Source organism: Lepisosteus oculatus, chromosome 11, assembly GCF_040954835.1.
Source record: "Lepisosteus oculatus isolate fLepOcu1 chromosome 11, fLepOcu1.hap2, whole genome shotgun sequence".
In the NCBI taxonomy this organism is placed as follows: domain Eukaryota; kingdom Metazoa; phylum Chordata; class Actinopteri; order Semionotiformes; family Lepisosteidae; genus Lepisosteus; species Lepisosteus oculatus.
This window is the reverse complement of record NC_090706.1, coordinates 11,035,044-11,053,667: the sequence shown is the minus strand read 5'-3', so window position 1 is coordinate 11,053,667 and position 18,624 is coordinate 11,035,044. Positions and strand designations below refer to the sequence as shown.

General features: G+C 42.6%; 1 protein-coding gene across 2 annotated transcripts in view; it reads right to left on the bottom strand.

Moving 5' to 3' along the window:
- cnksr1 (connector enhancer of kinase suppressor of Ras 1) overlaps window positions 1-18,624 on the bottom strand; it is a 49,990-nt gene that overhangs the window by 10,223 nt on the left and 21,143 nt on the right. For both annotated transcript variants that reach the window (XM_015349182.2, XM_015349183.2), the window contains 8 exons: window positions 14,374-14,433; window positions 11,319-11,387; window positions 9,675-9,803; window positions 8,532-8,605; window positions 7,395-7,552; window positions 6,774-6,925; window positions 4,445-4,469; window positions 1,829-2,004 (listed from right to left, as the gene is read on the bottom strand). In XM_015349182.2, the coding sequence (XP_015204668.2) occupies window positions 1,829-2,004; window positions 4,445-4,469; window positions 6,774-6,925; window positions 7,395-7,552; window positions 8,532-8,605; window positions 9,675-9,803; window positions 11,319-11,387; window positions 14,374-14,433 (843 nt within the window). The remainder of the gene's footprint in view (window positions 1-1,828; window positions 2,005-4,444; window positions 4,470-6,773; window positions 6,926-7,394; window positions 7,553-8,531; window positions 8,606-9,674; window positions 9,804-11,318; window positions 11,388-14,373; window positions 14,434-18,624) is intronic.

The window sequence follows — 18,624 nt, the reverse complement described above, 5'->3', positions numbered from 1 at the left end:
CCAAGGCTCAGCTTTTCCACATACCAGAGGTTAACTCTGAATGCGAAAGAGCATGTGGTCATTTCACCATATCTTACAAAATAACAGGCTGATATCTGCCACAGACAGAGAAGGAACAGCATAGAAAAAGCGGTACAGTTAGTCATTGTCATCAATGTACCTGGGATAAAATTTGCCTCAGTGCTGTCTAACATAGCCACAGCTATTTTAGGTCCTACTGGTACCTGTGACTTGTCCTACATTTGGTAGAGTATGTGCTTATGGATGCTAGAGCTCTCCATCCTTTGTCTGGTGAAAGCCACAACTTTCAATTTCAGAAATTTAATCTGTGCCTTCTGCTTTAATTCATGCTTGTTTTGTTTTCCTCAAATATGCCAAGCTTGGTTTTGCCCAGACATTAATTGAGCTGCTGCCAAGACAAGCACTTTGTTTCCACTAATGCAAATTAAAACCACTCAGCTGTGATTAATTTCCCTTTTTTTTACTATTAAGCAAAAATTTATGTTGAATACTGGCTGATTCCATACATCATATTCTCAGGCCTCAGTCTTTGCCAGGTATTAGCCCTGAAGTCACTGTGTTTGTCTTTGCCCAGCAGGTGAATGTCTCTTTCAAACAGAGCTTGTTGTGGCTCACAGTACACACAGCTTCATTCAGATCAGACATGGTTGCTGCCTGAGCACTAGCAGACACTTCACAGACAAATGAGTTATTCAGAATCCCGAAGGCATTTTTATCGGCATTTCAAAAGACAAGGACCAAGTATTTAAGAAATAAATGCAATGCACAACTATGTTACCATTTAGTACAGTATATAAGGAAAAACATGTTACTGACTTCACTGTTACTGTCAGGTGCATTTCTAAGAATTGGTTTTCTTTCTTTGTGAAATACATCTGAAAATGCTTTGATTCATCAAAAAAAAAAAAACACTAGCAGCATTCTAACCAAGCGATTTTGTGCTTTTTCACATAATTGTTACCAGTAATGTTACGGGCTCTAAATCTGTTTTATTGAGAGTATAAAGAAATACAATGAAAATGAGGCTCAAGGCCATCAAGAGCATCAAACAGAATTTAAAAAAGATGTTAGATGCTTTTAGTCAAGAAATGAATTTAATTTTTTTTTAATAATTTCAGCTCAGACTCCCCTTTTAATCAAGGTCCTCCTGGTGTGTTTATGTGGCAGGTGCCGAAGTCAGGCCCATTTTAAATCTAACTCACACGCTAGTTACAGCCTCAGAACTTGACTGCTTTATACTGGCTAGAAAAAAAGGCAAACAAGATCCACTCTCAAATATGGGCCTGCTTCTGCAATTTATAATTTATAGGCAGTTTAAAGTTTGATTAGATCCGATTTCCCAGTCTGAAATAGACACTTAAAATATTCCCTTTAATTAAAAAGTACAACTCCTAGCAGTCGACTGTTTTAACTACTGTAATGTTCAGTGAAGCTTCCTCCAGTCGGAGCCTGTTAAGGTGACATAACTTTGCAGAGCCTGAAAGGTGTGGCAGATCCGATAGGTCGCACATCCAGATTTTTGGCTCTGGGACATGCCTGATGCCTGAGAGACAGGAGATTGCATCCTGGTCGGACACAAATCCAGCTGGCGAGACTCTTTTCGGGAAACATATCCACCCCCCACTGCACGAACAGGCGGATCCCATTCAGATTTTACAACCTGTTGGCCCTGGCGCCAACTGGCGAGGGGGAAAAAAGGCCCGATTCTCACATTTAAAATTCCCATTCTGCACCGGGGGGGCTGGGTTGTACAGCGCCCGGCAGCTCGTAAAACCTGAACTGGAACACCAGGGGAGCCCGGACTCACCTGCTGGCTGGCGTACCAGTACAAGGAGGGCCCCTTCAGCACGAACCAGAAGCGCTGCCACTTCTGCGCCACGAAGACGCCGCTGTCCTTCTTCTTCTTCCACAGCCAGCCGTCGCAGTCCGCCCGCCCCAGCTCCCGGCACGAGACCCGCCGGCGGCTCATGGCGGTGAGCGTGCCTGCCGGTGAGGAGGCGTGCCGTGAGTCACATGGGCCACGAACCCCCCCCTCCCATCACCCCCGCGGGGCTCTTCCAACGTCCGCTCGACGGGTTTCTCTCGCCCTCAGCCGCAGAAAGTGTGGGTGTCGTCTTGACGATCCCTTACGTTCTTCTCTAAAATTGGGATCCCATTTCTCAGGACTCAACCTGAAGGAGCCCCTTTTCCCCAATAGCGCTTGGAGTCCATGAACCTCGCGCTGCTGAGGGACTGTTTCTCTTTCTGCTCCTTTTTGTTTCTGAAAACATGAGCGGGCCTTACAAAAGAATTACACCACTGGCTTTTCTCTCTGCTTGTGCAAGCGGTTTGCTCACCCTATCTGTCAGGGCCTTATGCAACAAGAGCCTTTTGCATAGAATACGCACGCTCCCTGGCCTGGCCAAAATAGTTGAAAACACAAATAAAGGCTATTCTGCTGAAATGAACATGAAATATTCCCCTGCCCAGTCGATTTCATGTTCAAACCGTTCTTGTTTCTCACAGAGGCCCAACATTTCATTTGAGGGGGATCCTAATATTTTGGCAGGTGACCAAACATGACCCCAAAATACTGACTAGGACTTGGATCTGAGTTTTATTTTTAATACTTTTTACACCTGCCCCTACGGCTCAACTGTTTCACTACCCAGATACCTGTAGGGGGAACAGGAAATGTGGCTGCTGTGCTCTGACACCTCCACTATTGGGCCCCTCATCGCTGAGCTCCTCAGTGCCCTACGCAGGTGTACAGTAAGTGTCATCTGGAGGAACGACTCCTCTCTGATTGACGTCAATACAAACTCCCAGAGCCAGGCTAGGGGAGTTTTGATACTCGACAAACAAACAGGTTGTCCCACCTTATGTTGGGGGAGCCAGCTGTGCACTATCCACTGAGGAATTATATAATACGACCCGGATGACAGATGGCCGCTCAATAAAGTGCTCATTTTTTTCCAAGTTCCATTACAGAGCTTGTTTTCTCAGTAAATCTTTTCTTTAAACCACAATGTTGGGAGTCCTAACTTTGCTTTTAAATAAACTTTTGCTCTACCTGTACAGGCGGTGGAACTAATTCCAAACCTCTTAAAAATGATAATGATTTAACAAAACTTCTTTAATTCACTTCTCTCTGTCTCTCTCACCACCAGTCTCCTCTTCTCAAAGAACCGCTCACTTCCTCCCTCTTGCTTTATCACGGTCATCAGTTTTGTCAACAATGTGTTCAGGCCTCTCAATCTCATTTGCACTGAGTTACTATGCCCGATTCTTTTCAGGCACTTCTCCCTACACAAACCTCCCGGGGACACCTCAACTGACTCTCCCAGTTGGGAATGTACTGTAGATTCCCTCATGTCTGGGTGTAGGGAGCTCAGCCTGCACTCTGAGAGTGTCTTCACTGACTAAATCACCAGGGAGAGACCTACAACAGAACTATCTTAATGGACATCTTGCTCAGTGCAGTGCTTCACCACTGAACCTCCCTCTGCAGCACCATGCAGTCCAACATGTCCAAAAACAGTGTCACTTCCACCCCTGCAACTGCAATGCTATTTTCATATTCTGGGGTTAGAAAGAATCAGCATTGATGAGTGCCTGTCAAACTGCAGTAACAGTAAAATGTACATTAACTCGTAAAACCCCCCAATCTCAAAATAGATTACATATGCGATTCAGAATGAGGCAAGAAAATTTCTGGTGACATGTGTGGCCCTATGACATCGTAAACAAGCAGCTTGTGAATACACCTCCTATAATCCAATAGAAATATTGCTTTTGATTTTGAGGCGGTTTTGATTCTCTCCACCAAATACTACTCGCTTGTTAACTCTGCATGAAGATCAAATTTGAAACACTTCTGCAGTAAAATGTCTGCTGCACAACCTGTATTTATTCGCTTGTACATTCCATCACATCATTCATTACAGAGACTAATGGGCAGAGAGGGCCCGTCACAGGGCAATTCATGGGAACTTGAGTTGCATCAACATGGTGACTTACAGGACTTTCACAAAGTTCACGATTTTGTGCTTAATTCAAAATGTGTCATTTTGTTCTATAACGTCAATGAAATTATTTTGTTACAGAGATTTAATAACTGGTCTGAGAAATTGGGACTACAGTTCCCCCTTCAACAGGAACTGAGCCCTCCCGTCAAGAGAGGATATTTGGGGAAGGGAGATCATGTGCCAAACTGGAATATTCTTTGAGACTGCACAATGTATTGTGGGAAAGCACACCAGGAAATAAGCAAACAGAACAGTTATCTTGATGCCAGTTTGGCATAGTACGTGCGAATCTTTACTACCACTGAAAGGCCTGATCAAACACAGTACCTTTCAAAGAAATAACCCTTAAGCTTTTGAGGATGTTAGTAGCTTTCCACAAGAAAAAAGAGCGAGGAGGACGTGACCCAGTCTCTTACCTTTCGTTTTTAGCCTTTTCTCATCCTGCAAAAGAAGAAAATTTTTGCTTATGAATATTCCTGTAAATCCACACTGGGAACTCTGCTCAACCTGGCAGTTGATGCAACCACACATTACAAAGATTCAGTGAGAGAGCACTGCTGGTTTCAAATCTGATGATTCGATGGCTTCAGAGACAGAATGCAGAACTGCTCAGCTGAACCCCAGCTAGGGTTAGGGTTACAGTCCCACGCTGCTCAGACATTTTTACGCTCAGTGCTGAATTTTTGGGACCAAGTGAACTTTAAGATGAGTGATAATTTGCTGTTATCTTCAATTTGATTTTTTGGGAGAGTTTTGGCTGATTACAGTATATTGTATACTGCACCATTCAGTAATTGTATTCCAAAACTGAGTCAAATCAAAAGATGTAAGAAAAAATGTTCTATTGGATCTGCTCTCTTAATTTAGTCATTTAAAGAGCAACTAGAAGTATTACTGCAGTCAACATTTAATGGTTCTTGCAACCCTAGCCCTACACTGGCCTGAAATGCATGCTCACATAAAAACAATTTCAGCAACATTTTTTAGCTGAGTAAAAATTTGCCTAAGGAAGATAGATTATTGAAGAAGACCAATTTCCAGGAGCTTTTTCCAATGATTTTGACTGTTTTAGACTCATAATTTTTGCTCTGGGGAACATTTTAAAATCTGATGCCTGGAGGGCTTCAGAGACCGATTGCAGGATTGCTTTGCTGAAACCCCAGCTAGGGTTAGGGTTAGCATTCCTACACTACTTAGACATTTTTATGCTCAGTGCTGGATTTTGGGACCCAAAATGATTTATCTCTTGCATTTATGAATACGTAATTAAGTACCTTTTAAAACAAACTCACTCCACTTCTGAAAAAAAAAAGGGGAAACTATCTGATTCAGAAGAGACGGAAGTGGGTAATGCAGTTATTTATTCAACGAGACAGCTCTCATATCAAAGTGCTCACATTCAGGCAGTCCAAGCTGTGCAGTTTTCCTGAACCCAAGACAGCCTGATCTTGCATCAGTCTGCTGTAACAAGCTCACTCACTTCCCTTGATCTGCATTAGATTGGTGTTATTGCAGTGTCACATACGACAGAAAAAAAAATTCTGTATTACTGCAAGCGTCTTCTAAAAAATACTATCTATCCATTTCCACACACTCACAGCCCACTCAGTATTGATGGAACGGAAGTGGAAACAGTCATCAGCTTTAGGTTTTTGGGAATTCACATCTCTAGATCTAACCTGGACTGTGAACAGAGACTCTATCATGAAGAAGACTCAGCAGTGCCTTTATTTCTTGAGGTGCCTCAAGCGATGGGGGATGCCAATACATGTGTTGGTGAACTTCTACCGCTGCACCATCGAGAGCATCCTCACCAACGGGATCACCGTGTGGTATGGCAACACCTCTTCGCGAGAAAGAAAGGCACTGCAGAGAATGGTCAATATGGCCCAGAAGATCATCGGCTGCGGTCTCACCGAGATTAAACAGCTCTATGAGGACCGCTGCAGTGGTAGAATTCTGGCCATCACAGAGGACAGTCACCACCCCGGGCATGAGCTCTTCACCCCACTGCCCTCAGGCAAGAGATATAAGAGCATACGGACACTTACCACTAGATTCTTCAATGGCTTCTATCCACAAGCAGTGAGATTGGCGAACACTTTTAGCCATCCCCCTCGGACCACACCTACACCATCACCATCTACCTCATCATGATTTCTTTTCTTTTGCACATCTCCAGTCATTGTTTACACGTCTGTTTTGTTTACATTCAAACTGTCTACATGTTTACTTGCACATTGTCTACTGTTTGTTTGTATATTGTCTTGATGCACTGTTTGCACTTTGTCTTGTTTTTTACACTTGTTTTACAATCGAGAGACTTTCTGTAAGTAAGAATTCCATTGTACCAGTACCAGTTACATATGGCAATAAAGTTCAAGTTCAAGTTCCTATCCATTACTCAATTAAGGTTTGCAGAGCCTTCAGCCAGAGCTCTGAAATCCAAGTGTACAGTACTTGTGTAAACCCTGGTGTAATGTCTATAACAGAACAGTGCATTATTTGTTTTGGAATTTCTGTTTTCTCGCGTGGTAAAATTACAGAACTTACTGCACTAATACGCCCAGTGATGTCAAAAACACTGAATTAACAAAGTCCCTCGTACACATATACAGTACATATTAATTGCCAAACCCACTGCAAGGGTTTTCCTCTCCAGCTCAAGCCAAGTGTTTTATTTTCTGGGTTGCAAGGGTCCCGGGTTCAAGCCTGGGACCGAGCGTGACAACAGTTCTGGCCCACCTGTTGCAACTGACCCGCCATCTCGGGGCAGGAACTGCGAGACGTGACGCTGGCGCGGCTGGCTTCCTTGGGCATCAGCTGGGGGCTGTCGGGTAACACCGGGGAGTCACCGGGTCCGGAGGCAGACTTGGGGGTATCCCAATCAGCTCGCTCTGTCAACAACCACAAACAGCAGACGGAATATTATTGGAATAAGCTGTTACAACCAACTTCCAACAACATCGGTTCAGTCTTTATTACTTAGTTTAACACTCACAGGTGTTTAAGGTCTGCACTTCCATTTAGTAGAGATGTTTCTCATACTGTCAGTCTTAAACTTGCAATGTACTTTGGCCTCTATGTTCAGCACAGATGATGCTTCTTTATTGCACAAATTTGCTCATGTACATGAGTACATGTACTTTTGAAAATAGTTCAAATTGTGGGTGAATCAAAACTGATGCTAAATAACAACGTTTGTAGAGGTGAGTACATACACACCATTATTGCATTAACACAAAATACAGAAATCTGAAACTGAGTGGCATGAATATAGGATATAGGAATTGCAACAGGTATCAGGCAAAACAAAGAACTTGATCAGAAAGGTCATTATCTGAGCAAAAGCAGTGCTGCTCTCACCCGTTTGGTTTAGCGGTGCAACTCCCTCATTGCTCCAGGGCTCCCCCCCCTGGCTGGGGTGTGAACTGTAGAACACGCACTCGGGGGAACTGTTTCTGTCCCCTAGTTCTAATTCCAGAGCCTTCTGCTCTTTTACTTCCTCTTCCTGAACTGCTGCTCTGAAAAGAGGATCGGGACACATTAACAGACCACAGAACCTATTAAGGGAATCACAAATATATAAAAAAAATACAAGAATCAATCCATACATTTTCTAATTGCTTCTTCCAATTCAGGGTGGTGAGGGGGGCCGGAGACTATCCCGGCAAGCAACAGGCACAAGGCAGGGTACACCCTGAATGGGATGCCAGTCCATCACAAGGCAGACAGACACACAAACTCACTCAACCAAAGCTAATTTTAGAGAAGCCAATTAACCTACCAGTGCATTCTTGCAGACTGCAGGAGGAACCCGGAGTACCTGCAGGAAACCCATGCAAACGTGGGGATAACATACAGACTCCACACAGATAGCACCCCAGGTCTTGACTTGAATGCAGGGCCCCAGTACTGCGAGGCAACGATATTAACCACTGAATCACCATGCCCAAAAACTAGAATGTGAAATTTAAAAACTACTATTTATTCCAATGCATGCTTTTAAACATGCATTGTTGAAAAAGTACATTGCCAGTGTAAGTATTGGTGTAGGAGGAGATCCATTTATTGGTTTGATCCCACCGCCACTTTTCAAAACCTTCCTGAGCTTTTATCATGATATTCAACAGTAAATGTTTAACAGGAAGGAGCAGGATGTCTGCCAGTGCTCCCAAAATGAACAATTCCATTTTGACATTTGCTCCGGTGCTCCAGTCAGACCTCAGATGATGTCCCTACACATTTATTTCTAAAAGGGACACGTAAAAACTTCGTCCCAAAGAGGTCTTCACAAGTGAAAATGTACAAATTCTGCCTACCTAGTTTTCAATATCAACACTTAGCTGAATAGATAAGTAACCACCAACTATCTTCACAATCAAGCAGAATGCTCCAACACACTTCACACAAGAGAGTCATTGCCTTTCACACATAACAATTCAGCTGTGCACAAGCCTGCACTCAAACAGCTCTGAACGCACAAATAAGACAGCAACTCACTTAAAAGAGAGAGTCCGTACTGAGGCAGCCACTCTCTGGAGTACTGAGGATGGGTCACGGACTTCTGGATCTTTCTGAAAGCAACAACAAAAAAAGAAACCGACCCTCTTACAACGTCTTTGCCCCACAAAACAAGAATGAAGACTGGGAAGGAAATCTCCCACGTTAGTGCTAGCTGAGCTCACAGAACCCACATAAGAGAAAGGCCAAAAACCGTTTCCTGTTGGGCCAAGGTGTCTGTTTTTATTTTTGGTCTGTTCTGCAAATTTCAGAGACTGTAGACCACTGACAGAGGCTTACGGCTGATAGCAATCTTTGGATAATATACCAATAAAAAAAATAACCTTCCCCAACATGTCAGGCAGAAGGCAGAAGAAAGGTAGAGGACTGAATCTGAAGACTACTGGGAACACAAACATTCCCCATCGCTGGGGCTGGGTTGGTGTGTCCCGAGCGATGCGCACATTTTAGTGTTTGAGTTAGTCACTGTGCAAATGAAAACCAACAAATTAGAATCCTTAACCGATGCCCGAAGAGAAAGGAGTCTAATATTAGCAATTACAGCAATATGCCTCACGTGCAGTTTAATAAAACAGAAAGAGAAATGGACACAAAGCTAACAATGGAAATATTATTTTTCATCTTGATCATGCTCACAATATTAAGCAGTATGATTAGTCAGTCCCACAGCACCAAGGAAGAAGCCGACTGCTCAGAACGTCTTATTTTAAGAAGATAATACTCTTCCAGATAACATGAAAATGTGTGAGCAAGTCATTTTATAGTAGCTTTACACTCCATTTAATAATCTGTTGTTTACTAGCTGAGGAACCCAACGCTGCCTAGGAAAAGAAATGAACAAGAAACTAGTATCAGAGTGCATACGAGCTGTGCATGTGTGTGGTCCTGGACATGTTTTCTAAAATCTTTGTCATAATGTAGCCACTGCAAATGTGCCTAATTTGGTGCTTCAATGCAAAAACAGTGGCAGAGCCATGAATGCAGAAAGAACTGCACACTCTGTAACTTGTGCACACTGCACCTTGGTTGATGTTTATGACGGGATTTGTAAATGCTCACCAAATAACACATTTTGATTTAAGTCAGGGCTAAGGTGTTGAGATCGCAGACAAAATCGCTTACCGGAGAAGGTGAAGGCTTGGCGGCTCTCTCTTGGTGTGCTACTGACACAGGAACCTTCTTGAGAACCAGAGTCACTCCGTGTGGATTTTCCTGGAGTTTCTTCACTAGGTTTCTTCGCGTCCAGCCCACCTACAATGGTATACACACAGCAGCTGGTACTCACTGCTGAGTAAGCAAGCATCCAGATAACTCCAGATAACAGAGCATGACACTTCACATGCCGATACAGCTGCTACAGTAACACAGCTGATTAACATCCTGATCCTTCTCGTCTTAAAGGGAAAACTCCAGACATTGCTTTGTTGTCGAGACCTCTCGATTGATGCGTTATGCTCTGTATGGGTTAACTGTACTTCTGGATCTCTCAAAGCAAACCCCCCAAAGCTTTGACTTCTGTGTCTTGTGACATGATAGGTTCTAACTACTGTGATAGCGTTACACGGGTGTGAGCAATAAAGATCAGAATGTGGTGGTGCACAGAATGGCTCCACTTCAGGGAAATGGGTCCCCTGTTATATGTAATGTGTTTAGTGATCCTTTGGGTGGAAAAGATCCAAATAATATTTAAATGGAAAAAGAAAACTTCTACATATCTAAGCTGTCTTTCATCATATATGCACCATATAATATCTTAAGACTTACTTGAAAAAAAATGGAAGATTTTTCTCTAGCGTTCAGAAGCCGGTAATGTATTGGGAGATGATTTATACAGGAAGGATGATTTTAGACTTCTAACACGCATGCTCACACGGGCAGTAATTGTGGAGTTAAATATTTAATGGCACTCAACAGGGAATCAGCAGTGGCAGAAAAGGAAACGTCTTCGCCCTGTGCCTAATTGTGGTGGTTCCTGAAAGCCCACAGACTGACTCGAGTGGAGTCCGTTTCCTGTCTGGGCTCTCTCTCCTCAAGTAACAAAGAAATGATAAGATTAGCCTGATGGCTTCATCTGCCTAACCTCTTTCCTTGCCAATCAAAATTATTTTTGGTCATTCACATTCCATAAATCAAATGAATTGATTAGAATACCGGAATACTTCTAATACCATGGTCATTAGGTGCGTCAAGCGTATATACTGTAGATCTGTATTAAGATATTTAAATCTTTTTCGCGTGCCTAAGCCATCTGGATCACCACACTCACACAACCCTTCCCTCCTGAAAACAAGAGAGATGCACTTTCAGTATCAGAACCTGTTCCCTGATGTTTTGGGAGAAAATGGGTTCTGATTCAATCCAGTGAGATTGGAGGATTGACAGGGAGAGAATGCGCCTTTTGATAATACAGGTGAAATACCAGGTATCAGTCGGCTCAGTGCAGTTCAACACTATTCTATAGCCTGAACTGGATCAGATCTCAGAAGCTGCGCTTGGTCAGTGCTGGACTGAGAGGCTGCTCTAGAAAATCAAGTGGATCTATTGTACCTGATTTTCTGCTAAAACGATAAACTCCTCCTCACCTATCACACTCAGTCAGCTGTTCAGCTGAGCTACAGACGCTGAATACTCTCCCCACCATGCGAGAGTTGGACTTTAAGCAGGAACCAAACTGATTTCAAGCACTTTGGGGTCTTTAAAGGTAAAAATCACTATAATGATGCCAAAATGCAATTAATAAAAAATAATCCCACAAGCAGTACTTACCACTACCTGGTTGTTGACTTGAATCACTTCATCTCCCGCCAGAATCTTCTCGCAGACTTCTGCGGGTGACTGCATGCAAATACAAGTAACAGAAGGAATTAATCAGCAACGGTAAGTTTGTCATGTTCTAATTACCTCTGTAGAAAGTGTACATTTATTCTTCTTGACATCTGCAGCTTTCGTTTGCCTCATACGTCTTCTTTGGCTGTGGAAACCCCACAGCTTTTCACATGAAAATCTATAACCCCAGCCATGAGGGAGGGCTTTTATTTATTAATTGCATTTTTGTTTTGACAGCCTTTGCTTCAGTCAAATAAAACTTGAGTGCTGAATGTATAATGTATTTGGAACAAACTTTGCAGCCGTGCTATTGACGTAAATTGTCTGGGATCCTTCAGAAAATGTCTAGGCTACTCTGCTTTTGACTAATTACGGGGCGCTTATGAAGTTACATCCATCAAACCACAGCATTGCGAAAGCTGCCCTGTGTCCAATGACAATGAACACCAGAGGGCGCTGCAGAGGCACACTGAAGCTTGCCCCCGTCTCACCCACTGGCATTCTGCGCTTCTTTGTTAAGCTCAACGCAGAGACGAACCTGGCGTTTGAAGTCGCCGCTAAATCAGTAAGAAAAGTGCAGTAATAAGAAATCGTTTAGTTTAATACCTTTGATTAACTGCCAGCAAGTCCAGCTATTCTAAGGTACCTCTGTATATAGTACTGCTGTCACATGTTGAGCACCTATGACTAGATCATTGTGCAAAGAGCTTTGAATTCCCTGTTCAATTTAATGAAGCAGTGCCCCATTAATGCAATCACGTGATTTGTTTTATCAGATGTTTCTTTGTTCATTTAGCCTTCCCACACCCCGGGCTAATCTGGTGGGATTTCAGAAGGTAAGGCAGAGCCAGACCAGTGCTACAATAGGGGGTCTCTAAGGAACCCGATTTATGTGATGTTAATAGACCAGTAGAGGGCATTTGGCCCTGTGGTGAAGTTGCCATCCTAAGGATGACACATTAAATTGAATTACTGACCACTCGGCCATTTAATATCCTATTTCGAAGAGTAGAGGTGTTAACCCTGGTCTTGGCTCCCTGTAGTCTTAACTTAATTCATTTGAGGAAGCAATTCCTCTCTCCTCCCTTGTTCTGCTGTGCAGACTGAGGCTGCTGTGTCACCCAGGCGAGGCTGCACTCCAGGGGTGCAAAAAAGTGGGTTTCTTCCTATAGGTAAAGCACTTTTGGAGTATTTGGAATGAACAGGGCAATATAAAATGCAAGGAATTCATTCCAGTTTCTTGTTATTAATCCCAATGATAGATGTCCGCCAGCTAAAAGACATATTTTTTGACACATCATTGTCATTCAGTTATAAACTGCAATACTACCAGAGTTTAGTCATGATTTCAAGATGACCTCGAACACTAGGTCTGTCCGAGCCCGACACTGGCAGTACTCCTGCAAGGGGACAGTGTGTGGATCATCGACCACGCTCATGGCCACAAGTTACAATGTGTGGAAGTGAGGTGCTCTCGGTCCTATTTCTGCTAGCGCCAAATTTCATTACTCCTCACTGCACTGTTTATCGCACTTAAACAGCACTAACAACCAACACAGGCAGGCTGGCCACATGTCCTCCTTCTACTTGTAACTTTTCTTATTTCCTTTTTTCTCTTGAGTGCTAACTGGGGAGGTGACATTTTCAGTTCTGATGTTTTGGTGGCTATACACCAATAATTGATAGTTCCAGAGACAACAGTAAATGTTTGAAGCTCAATTGTTTCCCACAGTAAACCCTGTGTAAAAGTATACCGAAGAGCCACAACCCTTTAGTGCAAATTATTTGCAAAGATTCCTTAATGAGAACGTGAGGCCGTGTTCTACATACAGCAAACCATCTTCCATTCTCTCTCAACCAGCAACTGACTGTTGTAAAGGAACATTTCTATCAATGAAAGAGAGAAGATCTGATTGTCAAGCAAGCAGAAGGCGGAGATGCCACAGTGAGTGTTTGCTGAAGAATTGAGTGTGTTCGTGAACCTACCCTAATTGCTAGGTCAAAAGTCACTTATAGAGAATGGGGAGGCCTTCAAAGACAAAATGGAATCCCCTATTTTCTAGTGGGGTGTTCACAGTGTGGAGACCCTACTACTAAAGAAAACAGTGCTGTAGGTAAATACTGTATAATATGAAAAAAAACATGCACAGCTTACCCACTCTGAAAATTCATAGAATACAGGAAAACCCCATTCGTGCAGCTTCAAAGCTGCACTCAATCACAACCTCGTCGAATTATAATATTCCTGCCTGCTCACGTGTGCTAAATTAGAGCTTTTTACACACTGCCTGCTTAACCTCGGAAACGCATTCGGTTCCCAAGAAGGACAACTTTGCAGCATAAGTCATCCTGTGTGCGGTGTGGAAGGGGGAGGGGAGCTCAGAAAAATTCCTTTAATGGGAAAATACTTTGGAAGGAGACATCATGGAAAACGCACAGCCTTTTTCATGCCCCCTGTCGCAGACAATTTTTAACTGTGTCTACAAGGGCCTGAACCATTTACAGAGCACAATTTCCAGTGGCCATATTTTAGACAGGCCTGCCATCTCGTAACAAACAATCAGGTATCATAATGAGCAACCCTCACAGTTTGGTCTACGCTGGCCTTGAGGGCACACTGTGTACCCATCGGATTCATTCACTGTGGAGTGAGTGATTGGCTCCCAAGGAAAATAATGACCAATACATACTTACAGCGAAACGCCAACATTTTGCTTATTCGTGGAATAAGGCAGGGCTCCGCAATTACAATACATAGAAAGTGATGCATATAGGAGGAAAACAGTGAATGATAGAACAAGTCCTACAATTGTGCTCCCACACAAACACACCTGTGCTCCTGTGAAAGCCCTAATTATGATCCATCAAACACAGAAAAACAGGATTGCACTGAATTACTGGCAACACAGAATGATAAATCCCTCCGTAAGAGAGCTCCCCTCCCTTGCAAATCAGAACCATTAGCTGAACATGAGCTGAAAGGCAGCCGACTGACCTCTGCGGCGGTGCCCGTGACGTAGTGCAGGCTGGAACCTGTGGATGTAATCTCGATGCCCTGCCAAGAGAAAACAGAGCCAGTTTCATCAGTGAGTCAGACCCGGCTCCGTCCGGCAGACGGAAGAAGAGCGAGCAAGCCCTGCCTGTGAAGGCTCAGCCTTATCACTCAGAATGACAGCCACATTAACACGAGCACCCCTAGAGTTTCCCACAGCTCCTCAGTATCCCCGACACAAAACTAAACCTGCAACCTCATGCCTACTGATATTGCTGTGCTTAATGCTAATGAGTAGAGTAGTGTAGGGCCACATGCACATCAGAAATCTTAATCGCACTGATCTCTCGGGACATACAACAGACAACACAACACAATGTAGACAACAGGAACAAAAAATATGTTGTGGAATAATGAATATGTAGTAGTGAGACCCAAAAAAAACAAACATGGTAGACCGTGAAAAAGAGCATAGTGCAGATGTGTATTGAGCCTGAGGAACTGCAGTTAGCTGTTGAGGATGCGCACTGCAGTGGGATAGAAGCTGTTCTTGAGTCTAGTGGTCCTTGCTTTAACAGTACGTTACTGCCTGCCAGAGGGTAGGGGGGAGAGCACTTTGTGGGTGGGATGGTTAGGATCCTGAATGATGGATTGGGCTTTATTGCAACAGCGGATGGTGTGGATCTCACTGATTGATGGTAAATCATATCCTTTGTAGTGCATCTCTGTCATGCACGGTAGTATTGCTGTACCACACAGTGATGCCTCTAGTGAGGGTACTTTCTGTGGTGCTGCAGTAAAAGTTCATGAGGAACTGCGTCCCCATACCGCATTTCGAGTGGCTCAAGTGTTTATACTGTAACTTGCAGAAACGTAAGGTGCAGAAATGTTATCCATCCATCCTCTAACTGCTTCTTCAATTCAGGGTTGTGGGGCAGCCAGAGCCTATCCCACCACAACCACAAAGCAGGATACAACCCGGTCACGATGCCATTCCACTGCAGGGCAGACAGACACAACCACAGACACACACACACCTAGGGCCAATTTTCCTAGAAGCCAATTAACAATCACTACATTTTTTTAACTATGGGAGGCAATTTGAGCACCAGAGGAAACCCCCATAAATATGGGGAGAACATACAAACTCCACACGGATACTGTAGCACCCCAGTTCCAAAATTGAACCCAGGAACCCAGCTCTGCTAGGGCGCAATGCTAACCACTACACCACTGGGCTGCCCAAAATGTCATCCACATTCTGAAATTCTGTGATGGAACCTAAAAGCTAATCTCGCCTCCCTGTTGTTTATTTTCTAAATAAGGTTGCACGATTATTTCTTCACCACAGAACCAAATACAATCATTACAGCTGGCAACTGCATCCAAGAAGCCTTATCCATGCCAGTTCTTTCAGCCATTAACCTCTGTCTTTCTGCCTGCAGGGGCTTGTGGAGAGTACTGCTTGCCAAGGATACAATTTTTACACGCATTGCACCTGAAATGAAAAGGCACTGGTTCAACTGGTGCTCCCTATAATAATTTGCTGTTAAGATAACAGCACAGCACACATCCTATCAAAAATAGCTCCAGAAATTAATTTTCAAGACTACAGGCGAGGAATGGAAGTGAGGTACATGCCTGTTGTGCAATACCTTGGCAAGGGGATTCAGATTGGTTTTCTACGCTGATGTGCTTCTCAGTTTCCTCTCCTGCAGCTACCTGTGAGAACTGGATTCAGATGTCATTTTTTACTGAATGGATGTGACTCAACAGCAATCCTAACCAGCCTTTCCTCCAGCACATTCCTAGGAACTCACAGCGTGTTTTTGAAATCCAGAAAGTGTCTCATTACCTGTTTCTACACATTTCCAAATCTGTGCTGTATGAACATACTCGTGCCTTCTGGGACCTGGACGTGTAGCAAATATTCATTCTGCTTCACCATGGTACAGCTTGTTATTAAATAAACTCCAAAAAATAAATATACTTGGAAAATCCAATATTACAGAGTTCACAGGACTGGGACTAGGAGCAACTAAACAAAACTATGCAAATCAGATGCAAGAAAAATCAATAAATACAGAGGCAGACTACTATTTGCGTAAAAATAAGAGCGAAGTACTCAGATTTCTAAATAATTCAAACATCATTGCCTAAGTCACCCAGACTCTTAATATTTGACTTTAGAAAATGATTTAAGGCAACTTCTCTTCTATCAAACACACCATGGTACAAACACATTATATGGTACACACCATATAATGCTCATGGAAAACGGACCACATGCTGGTCAAAAGAAGAATTTTATATTTATATTCACCCTTTTAATATAAGCAAGTAAAATCAACTAAAATAATACCTCCCGAAAGAAAGAATCTGGACTTTCGCAAGAAGACAGTAGTATCAGAGAGAGACAAGAGACTAGAATAGATATACAATTTGCATGCGGTTGAGATCAATCGGACTAGACTCTACTTTAATTATATACTCTTCTCTGCTAAACAAAGTTGCACTTCCTCATGTTTCAGGAAAACAAGTGATGCTCTAGATATGTTCGGTTGTCTCACAGGGAAGTGCCAAAAGTGAAAATGAGAGCAAAAAAGCTCATATTGCTTGTTTCTTATTGATCTCGTATCTTGTAACTCAGAACACTTTCTTGTGCCACGTCTCTTGAATATCATGATGCTTACAAATCCCTAATAATACTGGTGTATATAACAGAAAAATCAAAATGTAAGCAGTAAACTCCTGGTAAAAGCAATGTGAAAGAACATAGAAGTATAAAAATCATGATGGAGTCTATGGTACGGCACTGCAAATTCACAATATAAGCAGAGGAAAACTTGAAAATGACCATGTGAATTTACCCCAGTCAGATTTTATAAGACTGTACCTTATACACATTCCTGGAAGCAAAACGTTTAGCTAACGCTAAACATTTCTTTAGAAGAATTTATAAGAAACCACTAGAACAAATCCTTAAATCCTAAAAAGTGCACATTGAAAACAAACTTGATATAGGAAAGTTTACAGATCTGCTTTTAACATATTCCAGGATGAATAACGTGAAACAGAAAAGCTAGTTCACCCCGATCGACATTAAATTACAAATTCACTTATCAGGCAGTGATTTCTATTGTATCCATTAACGATGGCGCACGTTTCCTCAGAATGTTTGCATTGAGAGACCATTGGACAGGCAGGGCTTCGCATTAAGTTCCTGGAGGCCACTATTATTAGACAGGAATGATTGCACTGCTGGTAACCCAATCTTTCATTCTGGATATAGAAAACAAGTCAAGAGAGAGACTGCTGAAACTGTACAATGCATTAGTTACACCACACCTGAACTACTGCACACAGCTCTGGTCTCCAGTAGTTAGAACAAATATGGTGTACTGCACACAGCTCTGGTCTCCAGTAGTTAAACAACATTACAAAGGGGACCAAGAAATACAGAAGGAAGTCCAAAGAAGAGCAACTCCAGGGTTTTGAAAGATGAGTTATGAGGACAGGATGAAGAAACTTTTCAGTCGCATTACAAGGTGGCTGAGAGAGAATCTGGTATAGATCTTAAAATTTTAAAGAAAATAATTTAAGTCCCTCTGGTTATTATAGTTAAAGGTCAGTTAACAGTACACAGCTGGAAACTGCGTAAAAGCTGATTTTGCACTACTAGACATTTTAAAAGACTACTAATTCAGTACTGAAGAGGGCTCCACGGCTGAAATGTTGCGTTTTCTTTCTTCTCTTTTCAGCATGGAATAAACCTACAGTACGGTATTACTTGTTCTAATTCTGTACTAGGCATTTTTATCTTAAAATAATTAATGCTGCTAACATTAACAACTAGGCCTGATACTGTCTAAAGAAAAATAACCAACTGTGAGGGGCTGAACTGTATGTTGTCTTCACGATCTGTTCTTTCATTCCTAATAGACATAAGCGATCACTGAAGTTCTTCCTCCAGATGTTTAATAAACACAGGTTTGGCCTAGTTGACCTGAATAAATGTCTTAATAAACTTAATAAATGTCTTAATGTGGATCAAATGGCTTATTCTAATTATATACTACAAATAACGTCAATGTCAGAGTCTGATGCTGGGAGCATCACTGGTGCCAACAAGGCCAAATCTGTGTTTATAAAACCTTTACTGGGAGAACATGTCAATTTTCACTTATGTCTATTAAGAACGAAAGAAAAGATACAGTTCAGCCCATCAATGTTGGCCATTTTACCGTAAAGATG